Here is a 16,256-nt window from a genome sequence, read left to right as displayed (position 1 = left end):
GTTTTTGCAATCCTATGAATTCCAATTTCCTATAGGAAAAAGTTCTGAGAGACCGTATGAGAAAAAAAAATAAAAGGTAAACCTCCCATGTATATCAATAGATATTTTTAACAAATTACTTTGCCTTTTCTTCTCTAGGGTGGTGATGTGGGGGGTATGGGGGTGTTTGCAACCTAGATCTGATGCAGAATTCATACTTCTCTTCACAAATGGTTTTCATGAGGAATCATCCCAAGAGTGTCTTTTGACTAGGAAGGAAATTAAAAAGAAAGTCCAAACTAATCTTAAATGAGTAGGTTAAAAAGAAGCCTGCCACACTGTGGTGTGGCATTCGTGAGAGGAGGGTCACAAAGTGCTTTAAGAAGTTCATTTTCCGTACTGTATAATAAGTGCTTCAGGAGGCACATTGGTTTCCAAATTTCAAAGGATCAGTAACAGCACAGAGAGAACTTTAAGAACAAAGAGCACAGAGTGCATGAAGTGTGTCTTTACACGTACTTCAGAAGTTATTTGAAAAATAAATGCTTAAGCTCTCAATTGGCTTTGATTTACTGAGGTTCTCTTTGAAGATAACAGATAGAATTCTTATAATTGCGTCTCTTCAAAAGAGAATGACTTGATCTGGTCTTTGATCATCATTACCTCTCCATGTATGGAGATCCAGTCTGCTATGCACTTTTCACAGAAACCCAATTTTAGCACCAGCACAACTCTATGCCATAGGATAACACACAAACAGATTTGTCTTGTATATTATGGTATCTAGTTGTTTTTAAGCCACCATCCTTTAAAGAAACGATTCCTAACATGATTCCACACCCAGCTGTGCTTTAAGATTTCAAAACCCAAATGCAACCAAGCAGAAAATTCCTGCCAAAATAAAACATTTCAGTTAGGGTCTAGAAAACAAAGCAAACCACTCTTCTAAATGCCTCAAAGAGTTTTTGTGACATAAGAAGTCCATTCTCTCCCTTATCTCTGATTCTCTCCAATTGCTTCTCAAACACAATATAATGGGGCTTGCTTCAGCAAGGCAGGAGAAAAGGAAGAAGGAACTTAGAAGGACCCCAATGAGATTAGGAACAAGTCAGATCATAAATACATGTAGAGGCAAGGGAAAGTACTCAAGAATGGAGAATTTCTATCTTCCTGTTCTTCTTTATCACATTTTCTTTAGCCTCTTGTGTCTGATTAATGCAGTTTCTTTCTTACATCTTATTTCATCTTTTTTAGCTCAACAATGTCTTTTCCTAAGATGTTTAAAACACTCAGGTCCTTCTGTAAAGTGTTTGGCTTTGCTTTTTCTTTTTCCTCTGCTCTCTGAATATCATTAAATCTGCCTCACTCTTGGGCCTATGAATGTGATTAAACTTGCCTCTTCCCCTCCTGGCTTCCTCTCTTCATCCTCCTCCTGGGGCGAACAAGAAAGTCTTTCCTGAGGTCGCTCCTTCTTTTCTTCTGTTCCCATTAAATGTTTTTTCTCCTAAAGAGATTATAAGAAGGACCATTTATCAGTGGTTTTTCCAGGTCTTCCTTCATTTGGAGATGAACTGCTGCTTTCCAGAGCCCTACTCTATCCATAATTAATTCAGCATGGCCTTGTGTCAGCACCATCAGAACCAGCAGGAGTTTGATAGAAATGTAACATCCCAGGCCTCACCTTAGACCAAAGCAATCTACATTTTTAACAAGATCCATGGGTGACTTGGGTCCATTTTTAAGTTTAGGAAGGGTTTGGAGGAAATCCAGTTGATTGGGAACCAGAGAGGTCAGAAGGCTTTCCTGAAATGAGGCAGAAATTGAAAGGGAGAAGGTGGGGAGGCTAACATTAGGCCAGAGGGAAACAGCTGATGCATACCCTGAAAGAGAGCAGGAAGCTTGGGGGTGCTGAGCAACTGTGTAGGCCTGAACCAGATGGGAAGAGGACACAGCCTTCAAGGAGAACAGACTCAAGAGCCTCACTTCTGCCAGGAGCATTTCCTGTTCCCAACAGCATATAAACTTGGGAAATGTGCTTCTGGAAAGTTCAGGGCCAGAGACATTGTTGGCATTAAATCTGGGAAGATCAAAGGATAAACTAAGGTCTCTGGCCAGGACAGCACTGAGCACTTCCCCACCTGCTCTTCTCATTCCTTGCTGATAGAAAGGGCATGGGGTTGGGAAGGGGAGAGTCAAGAACTCATAGGATTTTTGTGAAATCTTTTTTGTCTGAGTTGGGCCAAGATCAGAATGCTTTGGCTGGCTCCCACTTTCTGTGGAATAACATATGGATAACAAAATCTCTTGAGATTCTAGTTGCCATATGGTATCAGGGTTATCTTTAGTACTTCAGGACCTCCAAAAGGCCCAATTCATAGGAGGGAAGGACAGGAAATCATAAAGTATAATTATAACACTGATAATAACTATATCAGAAACAAAAAGAACCAAAAATTATTATCTTTAATGGTCAAATAGGAAAAGCATAAACACTAAGTAAATTATCAGATGCTGTATTTAAAATTATACTTGAAACTACATTTTTAGTTGCCATATGGTAACTCTAAGAAAAAGTCATTTAGGTTTAATAATAACAAATATTAGTATGTATATAGTTCTCAAATTCCATCTTAGGGAGAAAATCTTTAAAATCAGGGGTCCTTAACATTCCAGAAAAAAAGCAGCTCTGTTTCCAACACTGATCAAACAGGTAGTCTATATTCAGTAAACACAGAGTCCTTATAATCCTACTAGCTTCCTCGCCCATATCTGTGGGGATATATAACTCTCAGTCTAATGGAGACAAAGCAGACAGAATCAGGAATAAAAATCTGTCTCCAAAGATTATTCTTGCAGGGCCTAGGAAGTGTCTGGGGGAGTGGAAGACTGTTTTCAGATGGATCCAACTCTACTGCTGACACTGGTGCTCATTTAATAGCAATGCCTCTACTTACCAGCTTCCCTGTCTGGAACAACCTCCTCTCCCAAGCCCCTGGGGCCTGCAACAGATCCACAGCTGGCTTATTTACCAGGGTGCCAGATGGGTATGAAGGGGGTTGGACAGGAATACCTATTATCAGCATCCCCACACTGGCTGCTAACTGGTCCAATAAACAGAGTGAAACTCCTTAAATTCGAGGAGGTTAAGCTCTCTGATCCAATTTTGGATTTTAGAAGTCTAAAGCACATCAAACCCCTATGCAACTGAGAAAAGTAGATCACTAGCAGTTTTTCCCCTTAGAGAGGGACAGAAAACAAGTGTCCAGCAGTGACTGAGTCCTACTGAGGGTCCCTGCATGTCCAGGATTTGGAGCCCTCTGTTGACCAAGAAACAGCAGATTACCAACCTCAGCATTCAGGGGATTGTCCTATAACATCTAGGAGGCTGATTCTTCCTACCAAAGGAAAAACATCTCTTTCAGACCTAGGAATCTCCACTGAATGAACAACTAGAAATGTCTCCACCCTAAGGTGCTTTTACCAGAGAGCTATGAAGTCAGTATTGATGTCAGTTGACCAAATATGACCACAAAAAGACTACCTTAAGTATCAGAACCTACACCAAGGCCTACAGAGGCATTTCAGCCATTAGTGAAAATGTTGCCCACTTGTCAGAATTTGGAACACAAGAGGCATGAATTTGGGGTCCATTTCATGTAAACCTGTAACTCTCTTCATTACCAGATATTTAAGTTTGAATGAGGCTATTGACATAGTGTACAATGATATGGATAGGAGACAAAAGAAAAAAGAAAAGAATATAAATGAGACAGGAAAGTAGTGAACTAAAGATATTAAACACCAATAGCTTTGGTAGACTTAAAAATTAGATATACACATATTTGTTCTGCTACATTAATCATTTTAACCCACCAACTATGCATTCAGTGCCAACTCAGTTATCTCAAACACAGCAGCCACTCAATATCTGACAGAAGAATCAAGTGATCAACAGCTGCTTTGTGTTAGTGTTGTCACCCATTGTTGGTCTACATTAAAGAACCCTCTTTGGAATAGGGCAAAGTTGGCCTAGGTGCTTTTGTTTTCTACTCTGTCCCCTTTACTACACAACTGGCCCCATGAGCCTCAAGAACATGCAGCAAGAAAAGGTTTTAGGCAAACTTTACAGTAAATTGGTACTTACACGGAGTACATCAATACTCAGCTGCTGAAAGTTTCGAGATCTCAATTCTTGCATCCGCTTATTATTTTCTTCATACTTTTCTTCCACAATCTTTCTGCAAATTTAAAGTGAAGGTAGAAAAACAACTTCAAATTGTTAGAAATAATAGCTATATCACACAGTGAAGTGTGATTCTTGTTTCAGCAGGCAGACAGGAGGGTCAGGAAGCCAGGCCATCAGCACTCTCCTGCGTGGCGCGGCAACCAGCAATTTCCTTTTAAAGCACACATGAGAATGCTTTGGCCTCTTATTCCTTTTTAGATGTCCTCAAAAGCAGCAGAAAGAAAAGGACAGCCATCCCTGTGCATCCTGAGTGTGATGTTGGGGTATCCCAAATGCCCAGCACAGTGCTTAACACATGCTAATAATTAGAAAAATGCTTTTAGCAACAACAAACCCATAAACAAGAAAAACAGAGCTACATATCAAGTTCATGGAAAAATATATGGGAATCACTGAAGGAGAATTTTCTATAGAGATATTGTCTTTGCTCTACTATAGGAGAGATGAGTTTAACAGATGTGCTACTAAGCAGGAAGAAAGCTTTAAATTCGTATGATTATCTGTATGCTAATTTATACCTAGATTTTTTTTTTGGCAATTCACTGAACATACTTTTAGTATAATTATCTTGTTCATAAAATAAATGTATTTTAACTCTTCTGACAACATTTTCTAGATAAAATACACAATCCCTCATGAATCCTAGAAACTGATCAAAATCCTAATCCAAGTCATTAAAAAAATCAAGATCATATTTTATGTAAAATTCATTTCCTTTAAATAATATTACAGTAATGTAAAAATATTGTAGTAATATAAAAATATTACTGTGTCACATGAAGATTTAGGACTTTCTTTCATCCACAAAAGTAGTTTTAAAACAAATAATTTGCAATATATATATGTAAATTATTAAATTTGCCTTTTAAATCTATTCCTATCAGATTTAATTTTCCTTTTACCATCAGCCAATTATGTTAATCATATTGCTTTGGAGATACTAATGTTTTTAAGGGTTGAAAATAGATTTGGAGCTTCCCTTCACCCCCTCCTCCCCTCCCCATTTACAAACACTTTATTTCCATTTTTTCATTTTCTCATATTTTTTCTCTTATTACCTTTCCCCTACCCTTCCCACTTTCCCTACACCTTTAGCCCTTTTCTTCCCATTTCACAATGTCAGTAATCTTATTAGGATCTTATGTACTATTACAGTTTATTCACATCAGAGAAACTATTTGGTATTTACACATGTGTGACTTATTTATTTCACTTAGGAGTATATCCTCAATATGTATCCATTTTCCTATGAATGTATCTAATTTCTCATTCTTTATGGCTGAGTAGTATTCCATTTTATGGAAAAACTACATCTTTATTCAATCTCCAAATAATGGGCAAATGGGCTGTTTCCAACTTTTAGCTATTACAAACTGTGCTGCTATAAACATGGGTGTGCATATATCACTCTGGTATGATTCTTTTAATTCTTTTGGAAAGACTCACAGAAGGGGGATGGCTGGGTCAAATGGAACCTCTAGTCCCAGCTCTTTTGAGGTATCTCCATATTGATTTTCATAGTGGTTGCACCAGTCTGCATTCCCACCAAAAATGGAGAAGGGTTAGGAGGGCAGGGACAAGGAGAAAAAATGAGAACCAAGACCACCTATCATGTAAAGGTAAAAGATCCTAATAATGAATGCGACTGTACTGTACACCTAAAATGTACCAATAAACTTAATAAAAGAAAAAAACAGAAAATAGATTTGGGGCTGAGTTAATATAATGACTCAAGCAATTTGTGTGACTATATTTTCCCAGTAAAAACCACGCTCAATGTCATACTGGTTTGGAGAAGCCAATTCATACTGGGTCCTAAGAGCAGTTTGTGTATGCAGGTTCCCAAATGAACACTCAGTTATATCACACTGGTTGCTCATAAGGGAGTACGTACACCGAAACAGTAGCCTCATCAGCTACCTCCAAACCTGAGCTAGTTGCTCAACATTTACTAGCACACCACTGCCCAGGATATACTTTGGTGGAAATCTGTTAAGGAAGCATGTGTTAAGGGAAAACAGTCTCTTAGATTCTTTGGTTCAGCATCATGTTTGCTTGAAGCACAAGGATGCGTCTAAATCACGTTTGAGATATCTTAACATAGTCACAAAATGAACAGATCTGCAGTAGGTCTTTTCTGTCTTTGCTTGGGACTCCTAAGCTTCAAAAGGTAGGCAGAGGAAGGAAGAAGAAAAATTTAAAAATTGTAAAATTTAATAATTGAAAAAGCAGTTTGAGAAATTCAGAGTTTAGCACTCTTTGAAACTCCAACCCTTTATACATGTATATTATTTCAGCTTTAAGTTCCGATAAAAATTGTTTATATCTATAGTGCACAGGCTTATATTTATATTTTTGATACATGTATACATTGTGAAATGGTTACAATAAGTTATTTAACATAGCCATCAGTTCACAAACATTTTTTGAACATTTAAAACCTGCCATCCTAGCAATTTCATACATAGAATACCTTATTTTATCACTATGATGGGCAACAGATCTCCAGAACTTATCTCTCCAGTCTAACAGCTCCCTACCCACTCCTGGACTCACCATTCTACTCTCCACTTCCCTGAGTCCAACTTTTTTTAGATTCCACATTTACATGAAATCATATGGTATTTGTCATTCTATAAATGGCTTAATTCACTTAGCCTAATGTCCTCCAGGTTCATCCATGCTGTAGAAACTCATGACATTTCCTTTTTTTTTCAAGGCTAAGCTAAATTCCATTGTGTATATATATACAGCATATTTCTTTCACAGACATTTAGGTTGATTCCATATTTTGGCTACTGTGAATAATGCTGCAATGAACACATGAGTGTAGATATGTCTTCAACACACTGATTTAATTTCCTTTGGATATAAACTCAGAAGTAGGATTGCCAGCTCATATAGAAGTTCTCTTTTCAACAAGGCTCCGGGTATCCAAGGAAAGGCAGCTTACTTTAGCTTCCTGGCTTTCTCATCAGCTGCCTGAAGCTTCCTCAACCGCATTCTTTCTCTTGGCGTCATCCTCTGCACTTCCGACTGTGCCCGCAGAGTCTGCAGGTGGATCTTTTTTTGCCTATAAATAATAAAGATTTCCCACATGCATACTAAGAAAACAAACATACTAAGAAAAATTAAACAAATATTTTATAGACATAGCAGTACACTACTGAGAAACCAAAAACATCTTGAGACAGGCCAGACCAAAACTAATAAGCACTGCATAGGTAATGAGCCAACTAGGACTTGAAGTTAATCAGCAATATTTTTCAAATTAGATTTTTGTTTAAAAGCAAATTATGCGCTTTCCAAATTCCTGTTCATTTCATTGCCTAGGACTGGTTTTATAATGTAAGACAAATTTGGATCATAGCCATCAGAGAGTAAATCAAGCTTGTGGATAAAGATATAATCATTGGAGTTAAGCAGGGTTTGAATTCCACCTTCATCACTCTAGCTCTGTAGCTGTAGGCAAAAAACTGAACCTGTTTTGCCATCTAAAGAATGTGCTACAGTATTATATAAGAATTTATATATGTGTACATAAAAAGTCTCCCAAAATAATAGTATTGTAACAGCCAATTTTTACTGAATATGAGTTATAATCTAGGCTTAATTCAAAAGGTATTTTATGGCAGGATGGTATAGTGATTTATCACACAGGTTAATAACACTCTCTGAGTTCAAAGCTGAGCTCATAGGTTACATTCTACATGTTCTAGAGCAAGTTACTTAATTCTCTGATTATTAAAGAAAAAGGTATCTCTTTCATAGGGATGGTCTACATTTAAGTGAGTAAATCCATGTAAAGTAAATTTTAGAGTTAAGTGTACAGTAATTGCCGCTTCCCAAATGCTAGCCAATATTATCTAAGAACCTGTTCATTCCATGAAAGAAGCATGCTTACATTATCCTGGCATTGAACGACCTATAACCAAATTATCAATAAAATTAACTTCTATTTCTAACTTGATAAGGGCCCAGTATTGAGGAATGCCTTTTGCACTCAATTCCTTCCTTGAGAAAACTGTAATGACTGTTATAAGGAGTTCTTATCCCTCTGAATATCCTCCAGACCAGAGCCTCCAAGGAATGTGCAATTTTTCAGGAATACATATCCATTATTTTGTAAGACCAAACAGATCTACTAAAACAAAGCCATAGATCTTGGAAATAAGAGAGACTAATTGAAATCAATATTTCATAATGTGAAGTACCCTCCTAGCAACTGGATTCTAGCACAGTGTTGATTATAAACAGTGTCAGGCAAACTGTTTCATAATTGCAGTGCAAATTCATAGCTAAAATTAGCTCAATATTTTAAAAGATATCTCCTACTTTTATATCTCTAGTTTAAAAAATAAAATTAGATGTTCCAACTTTTCTGGAAAGAATAAATGGTAGCCCAAGAAAAAAAAGGCTATTATGAGGATGCCTAAAAATTTACAAACCCACATCCCCACCAAGATGCAGCGCACTTTAACTAGAGATTGTGCATTAGACAGATGTCTGTGATGGGCTAGTTTCCTTAGTCTGAATCTAAGTACACAAAACAAACATGCTGCAGGCAGGAAACCATTCAGCTGAGGGCCAGAAGAGTGTGTGTGGCTAGATCACCGTTAAGGTGAATCTGCTGAGGGTCCTCGATGCCTTTCCCACCTCTAGGAAGGGACTGCTATTCTCTTTGGGTCGTTATGAGATTAAATAGAGCTCTTTCAACAAAATTATAGATTTCTTCTCTAAAAAAAAATCTCCTGGAGTTGTGCAGTGGACAGCCTACACAATTGTACAAAGATGTTCCTATATAGCCTTGTATTATGGGCTATTGCAAGTTGCAGCACAAAAATTTTGAATGAGGAAAAAGAAAAGTTAGGCCAAGAATTCATTATAGTTCTTTGGGAAGCATACTTTCTGTAGTTCATATTTATATGTATAGTACAAGGAATTAATTTTAGTTTATTTTCAGTTGTCCCAGGGTGAAACAATATTCTCCTTAAGCAGATATTCTTCCAGTTCACATTAAACAAACAACATATGAAAGCCATTTATGCTTATTATCATGGAGAGGTCACTAACATAAATATTAGTATATTATATTGTTTGCAATATTAATTTTTCTATGCACTTAGGAGGCAACTGCAGAGCTATCCTGCAGCTCTGCAAGCGTGTGGTGGTTTAAACTTTTATGACTGCAATTTGCTACCACCTGGGGCAACAGCTTTGGAAATCATTCCTGAAGTGCTTTAATTTCTTGGCAACACTTAAGTGAATTCTAGGAAGTGCCATGCAGTCAGCTTAGCCCTCATAGATTTTTAAAGATAGATGCACTTAACATTTACACTGGGTGGGCTTTTAAAAAACAAAGCAATTACTTACATGGCATTAATTATATAAGCAGCTTCCTTCTGACAATCTAAATTCTTGTCTTTCAGAGTCATTTCCGAATATTTATGTATCAGGTGCTGGGGGGGAAAAAAAACCCTTAACAGCTTTTCTTTAGCAATGAAAGGGCATAAAACTATGATGTTCCTTTTCTGATTCAGAGTATTACTGAGCATGGGAGGGAGCTTGTAAACAAAGCTCACAGTAACTACAGTTCCCTTTGAAAGGGTCACATAAAAGTTCATTGAAGCTTATGGGAGATCTTTCAGGGTCAGGCCTCTTCAGCAGCACCTTGCCCTATGACTCCCTGGTCCCCTCTACACACAAGCCTCCTTCAGTTCTAATCACACACAAGCCTTTCTCACTGCAGCCTATGATAGACAAGATGCATGCTCCTCTGTCCAGGACTAGGCTGAGGCAAAGGGAATACCCACCTCTGGTACAGGAGGCCTACAAAAACTCAGCCTCCAAGATTAATAATATTTTAATATACTATTGTGTTGAAAATAAAAATTAAAGGGCAACCTACCTTCTGGTTCCTTTCTTACTCTCTTAGACAGACACTATCTTTCTCTCAACAAATATGTCCTACTCTTAAAAATCAAAAGTAATGCCAAAAAGCTATACAGAATATAATATCAAAGGTTTAAATAAATATCCAACCATGAACTTGCACAACTCTATGTACTCTGCTCTAATTCAGGCCCTGTTGGATTATTTTCTTAAAGTTTAGATGTTTTGCTTATTGCCAGGAATTATTAGGATTAATTTGGATTTTTAAGCTATTGCATTAAAATTTATTTATCTTAATTATGAGCTTTCGGTGTTACCTTAAGCTTTCCCCAGGGCAAGTGCCTCTCACTTGTCTCATCCGACTCTTGGAAGATCCCCTAGGACTTCCTGCCCCCCTTCTTTTTTTGCCTTCTGTACCCTCATGCTGCTTCAGGGTGTTTTTGATCCCAACAGCTACCACCAATGTCTCTCAGAGGACTATCCACAGGCTGGCTGCAAAAGCACATAAGGCAAGCTGGAAAGAACTCAGGACATCAGCTGGCTTCTCCACATTGCCCTCCTTTCTTCTCAGCTTCCCCTGGGAGCAGGTGCTTGCATTACAACCTTCCCTTCTCTGTCTGCTTCCAGGGAATACCAGATAACCCAGAGCCTTTGGACCCGGTACCGTGCTCTGTGACTTACATATTGATTCTGCTGCTTCTTGAAGGCTTGCTGATGTTGAACTGGCACCAATTTCTTCTCTAACCACTCCCCCCTGCTTTTTTAAAGTGTCCTATTTACTTTCTCCTTAGTGTTTGAGATCATTTGTTTGCTTATTAGTCATTAGGTTTTTTCGCTAGCAGTCAAACTTCAGAACAGGAACCGTGTCTGTCCCTTTCATTCTGGTCTTCCCAGTGTCAGCACAGACTTCAAAATTCAATAGTGACCACAAATCACCATCATCTGTTTTCTTTGCATTTACAACTCGGCTCCCTAATGAAAGGCATTCACATTTTTGAAGATGGATGACTGCTCTGTGGTTTCTACTAAGGTTACTATAAAAGCTATTAAAGCTTCCAATTTAAGATTACTCTGTTTTTTTTATCACATTAGCTCTGCAGTACAATTTCAGGTCAGAGATTTTGATGCCCCCTGCCTTGCCTCTGTTGCCCAGAATTGTTTTCGCTAGTCTATTCTTCTAGCTCCAAATGAATTTTAGGAATGTTTTATCTAGTTCTGTGAGGTATGCTATTGGTATCTTGATTGGGATTGCATTAAATCTGTGTAATAAATTTTGGAGTATGGCCATTTTTACTATGTTGGTTCCTCCTACTTAATGAGTTGTAAAAGTTATTCTGCAGTTCCTATTAAATCAGAGGAAAGCGAGCTATGTGTTGTGGGACACAGCTGCAATCCCAATAACCTGGAATATTGAGACAGGATGGTTGCAAATTCAAGACTAATCAACTTACAAATTCAAGACTCGACAACTGAATAAGACCCTATCTCAAAATAAAAGGGTTGGGGATTAGCTAGGTGTTAAGGCCCTGGTTTTAGTCCCCAGAACCAAAACATAAATAAATAAAAATAATCAAAGGAAACCTGCCTGAGGGATTAGCACTGCAAAAGCTTGGGAAGTTAACAAAGAAAAGCACCCCCCACCCCAGAGAAGAATCATTTGCTTTTTTCTTACCACCTCAGGCAGATCCTCCATATTAAATTTTCAAATCCACAGAAAAACAAAATAAGCTCAATCAATAAAATGTTAAGTATTAAATTATATAACAAAGAAGTGGAATAATAAATGCTCAATGAAAATTCAAGATTTTAGTGTTACTATTAGTATATTCTTTTCCTAGCAGAGACATAGTCTAACATACTGAGGTAGGGACTGTTCATCTACAAGACACAAGGCTGGATATGGGGTTTAGGGAAGAAACCAGAGCCCTAAGGTCCCATTCCCAGTGGCACTAGGGAAGCAGGATGTACGTACCATCTTCTGCAAAGAGACTGTCTTGACTAATGTTTCTCTCAGCTTCTTTTTAATCTTGCTCCTCTTTTCTTTTTGACTGAATCTTAATGCATCTTATTCCAGTGGCATATCCTCAAGTCATAAAATAAATGCTAATACCTTTTCCCTAGTATTCTATTCATTTTAAATACCTGTAGTTGTTCATCAATGTAAGGGATTTTTAAAATTTCTATGGCAGATGGTCTCAATGTAGGACTCTTGTTCAACATGCTGTAATGTTCAAAAAGAAAATTATTTTTCAAATTAACTAAAACATAATTTCATTTAAAAATAATAACATAATTTAAAATTATTTCTGAGATAACAGATTTATTTCCAAACCTTTCCATGATGGTGTTAAGTTCTCTTGAATATTTCTCAGGAAGTGAAGGTGTGTTGCCTTCAACAATTTTTAAAACAATGGACAAGAAACTGGAGCCAGTGAATGCATGATTCATACAACACATCTCATATAAAATGCATGCCAATGACCTGAAGAACAGAATAAGTGGGACATATGGAAAGCAAATAAGATAATGAATAAAAGTACAAATATAATTACATTAAATATAAAGGAGCAATACTTTAATTAAAAAGACTATCAGGCTAAATAGAAAATGTAAACTGCTCACAAAATAAACTTTAAATATAAGAACACAAGAAGGTTGTTAGAAAAAGATGTATCAAACAAACACTTCTTGAAATACTGCTAGTGTAGCTACACTAGTATCAGACAAGGTAGATTTTAAAGTAGAAATCACTACTGAGACTAAAATGATGGACTTGATAGAGAAATAGCCATGAGAAACACATAAAAATTCTAAATCTGAGTACACAAAATAATTCTATGTGTATGAAGCAAAAATTGACAGAATTAAAATGAAAAATAAGTTCTCAAACACAATGATTCACAATCACATCTTTCAATAGGTGACAAAACAAGTAGACAAAAAAAATCAGTAAGGATCGAGAAAATCTATACAACACAATTACTGAAATTGACAAATTGGCATAAATGCACCAAATACTGGCAAAATAAAAGTTATTTTCAAGGACACATGGAACATTTATCAAAACTGACCATACTAGGAGTCAAACAAGCCCCAATGGGCTTCCCAAATCAAAATTTTGAGAGCATATTCTCTGACCATTCTGAACCTAAGCTAGACATTAGGACAAAGACAGAAAAATGAAATAAAGGGGGAAAAAAAACTACAAAATCTCAATCATTTGGAAATTAAGGGATGTACATCTAAGTAATCCTTAGGTTAAACAAAAATCATTATAATTTGTGTGGTAGAGGGTGAAGTACGGGGGAATGAATCCAGGACATCTGCCCTGAGTTAAATCTCCAGTCTTTTTATTTTTTATTTGGAGACAGGTTCTATGATGATGCATACCTATAACATGAGTTGTTTGGGAGGCTGAGACAGGAGGATTGTAGGTTTGAGAGCAGCCTAGAAAACATTTTTAACTGAAAGCTAGTTAAGGTACAAAATAACAACACTTATTGAGTATAGGTAATGCAAATTCAAATAACAAAAATGAAAGTATTAAGTGCATATATTAAAAGAGAAAAAAGATTAAAATCTGTGATGAAAGTAAACTTGATAATCTAGAAAAAAATAACAAATCACACCAAAGAAAGTGTAAAGACATTTTTTAAAACAGCAGAAATTAATGAAGTAAAAACTTAATAAAAAATAGAATTAGTAAAGACTAAGCAAATTTAAAAGATTTCTAGTAAGATTTATCAAGAAAACAAAAAGAGAAAACAATAATAATGGGAACTGGAAAAAGATATGACACTATAGAATTCACAGATATTAGAAAGTATTAGGGAAGCATTGTAAACATGTTTTCCTTTAATAAATTTGACAATTTGGGTGCAATGAATAGTCTTTTAAATATGCAATTTACCAAAACAATGCAGAAAGAAATAAAAAGTCTGAATAGTCTCTTACCTCTTAAACAGAGACTAGCCATTATTTAACATTATAAAATTGAAACATTTTCCACTGCAAAAACTCTAGAAGCAGATGGATTTACTAGCAAATTCTTCCAAACACTTAAGAAATAAATTACACCAGTTTATAAAATCTCTTCATTTTATAAACTAGAAAAGCATTAATAATAAAATACAATAAATATCCTACAGGAAAGAAGAAATAGAGGTGAATTTCCTCATGAAAGTAAATTCAAAAACTCGAAACACTGATGCTCACATACATATTAGCAAGTAGAATATGGTGACATGTTAAAAACTACTACAGTATGACCAAGTAAATTTCATTTCAGCAACACAAGGTTAACTTAACATTTGGAAATCAATTAATAGAATATACTTCATTAGAGGAAAAAATATATCATTATTTTGACAGCTATGGAGAAAAGCATTTCATAATATTATAGACCCAAGGCAGTAACAATCAAAATCCTAGTGGACTTTTTAAAAGGAACTGACATGGTGATTCTAAATTTACATGGAAATGCTAGCAAATGTCAAGTTCTATTATAAAATTATACAACTTATGAAAATGTGATATAGTACAAAGTAAAAACGACCACTGGAACAAAATGTAACTGTTCTTGAAAATAGAATTACACAAATTCAAATCACTTGATTAATGAAAACATAAGCTCTATTGCATAGTGGTAGAAACATGGTCTTTTCAGCATATTATACTGGGTCAAATGAATATCAGTATGGAAAACAATGTATTCAGATTTCTGTCTCATATCATATGCTCAAAACAAACACCAGTTATACATTTAGCTAGCTGGGAAAAATAAATCATAAAACTTTTAAATGAAAACAGGAGAATATTTTCATGTAGGCAAAGATTCTTTAAGGCACAAAAGGCATTCACAATAAAATTATGAATTTTTATTCATGAAAAGATGTCATTAAGAAAATAACAAGGAAAATCCAGAGAGGAAAATATTTTTTTGAGTGGAAATATTTTTGATTCAAATATCTATCAAAGATTGGCAATCAGTATATGTAAAACTTTAATCAAATAATTAAATTTCCAATAATCATTCAGAACAGAATATAATCCAGTGGAAGAACTGAACAGATACTAAATGAAATCTCAACAGCTACTAAGTAGTAAAAAAAATTACTCAACATTATTAGCCAGCAGAGAAACAAAATTAAAAATTACAGTACAGTAATTACATATATTCCTCAGACTTGTTAAAATAAAAACAGACATAAAATACCAAGTTAGTATGTGTTATATCATGAAAATGTTTTCTTTGAAATAAGAGAAGTTGTATATTACTGGTAAAAGATAATCATCAGACTGAACTGAATATTTTTGCCTATGTTCAGAATGTATAAAATATTTATATTAATGAACTACCCATTATATTTACTTATTTTGTCAGAGGACAGTCTACAATTCGAACCTCAAAAGTTTTTTTCTAGCCAGGCGTGGTGGTGCATGTCTGTAATCCCAGAACTTGGGAGGCTGAGGCAGGAGGATCACTGTGAGTTCGAGACCAGCCTGGGATACACAGTGAGTTCGGTCAGTCTCTTGTATATTACTGGTAAAAGATAATCATCAGACTGAACTGAATATTTTTGCCTATGTTCAGAATGTATAAAATATTTATATTAATGAACTACCCATTATATTTACTTATTTTGTCAGAGGACAGTCTACAATTCGAACCTCAAAAGTTTTTTTCTAGCCAGGCGTGGTGGTGCATGTCTGTAATCCCAGAACTTGGGAGGCTGAGGCAGGAGGATCACTGTGAGTTCGAGACCAGCCTGGGATACACAGTGAGTTCCAGGTCAGTCTCCACTACATAGTGAGACCCTGACTCAAAAAACAACAAAAAAAATTTTTTTTTCTATATTCACAGAATAGTAGAGGTACAAAGGAATATAAAGATTTGCTAGTTACAAACTCATTTTATTAATAAAAAAACAGAGATCAGAGAGAAGAGGTAATGCACAGAAAAACATCATGTTACATCACCTCATGTTTGGCATTAGTTCTTATCCAATATTTCTCTTTTAAAATGCCTTTAAAGTTACACTGACCACATTTTGTTATATAATCTAATGTACTTGTAATCTAAACACATATATATATTATATATATATGTATGTGTATATATATATTTAAATACATATAT

The 16,256-nt window shown here is 35.8% G+C and overlaps 1 protein-coding gene across 4 annotated transcripts in view; it reads right to left on the bottom strand.

Moving 5' to 3' along the window:
* Nek11 (NIMA related kinase 11) overlaps positions 1-16,256 on the bottom strand; it is a 267,941-nt gene that overhangs the window by 159,300 nt on the left and 92,385 nt on the right. For all 4 annotated transcript variants that reach the window (XM_010625448.2, XM_010625451.2, XM_010625449.2 and 1 more), the window contains 6 exons: positions 12,450-12,599; positions 12,260-12,338; positions 9,599-9,684; positions 7,179-7,298; positions 4,124-4,217; positions 1,376-1,483 (listed from right to left, as the gene is read on the bottom strand). In XM_010625448.2, the coding sequence (XP_010623750.1) occupies positions 1,376-1,483; positions 4,124-4,217; positions 7,179-7,298; positions 9,599-9,684; positions 12,260-12,338; positions 12,450-12,599 (637 nt within the window). The remainder of the gene's footprint in view (positions 1-1,375; positions 1,484-4,123; positions 4,218-7,178; positions 7,299-9,598; positions 9,685-12,259; positions 12,339-12,449; positions 12,600-16,256) is intronic.

Source organism: Fukomys damarensis, unplaced genomic scaffold (genome assembly GCF_012274545.1).
Source record: "Fukomys damarensis isolate Sample0158 unplaced genomic scaffold, DMR_v1.0_HiC HiC_scaffold_37, whole genome shotgun sequence".
NCBI lineage: Eukaryota > Metazoa > Chordata > Mammalia > Rodentia > Bathyergidae > Fukomys > Fukomys damarensis.
The sequence above is the reverse complement of the archived record's forward strand: the minus strand, read 5'-3'. Positions and strand labels throughout refer to the sequence as shown.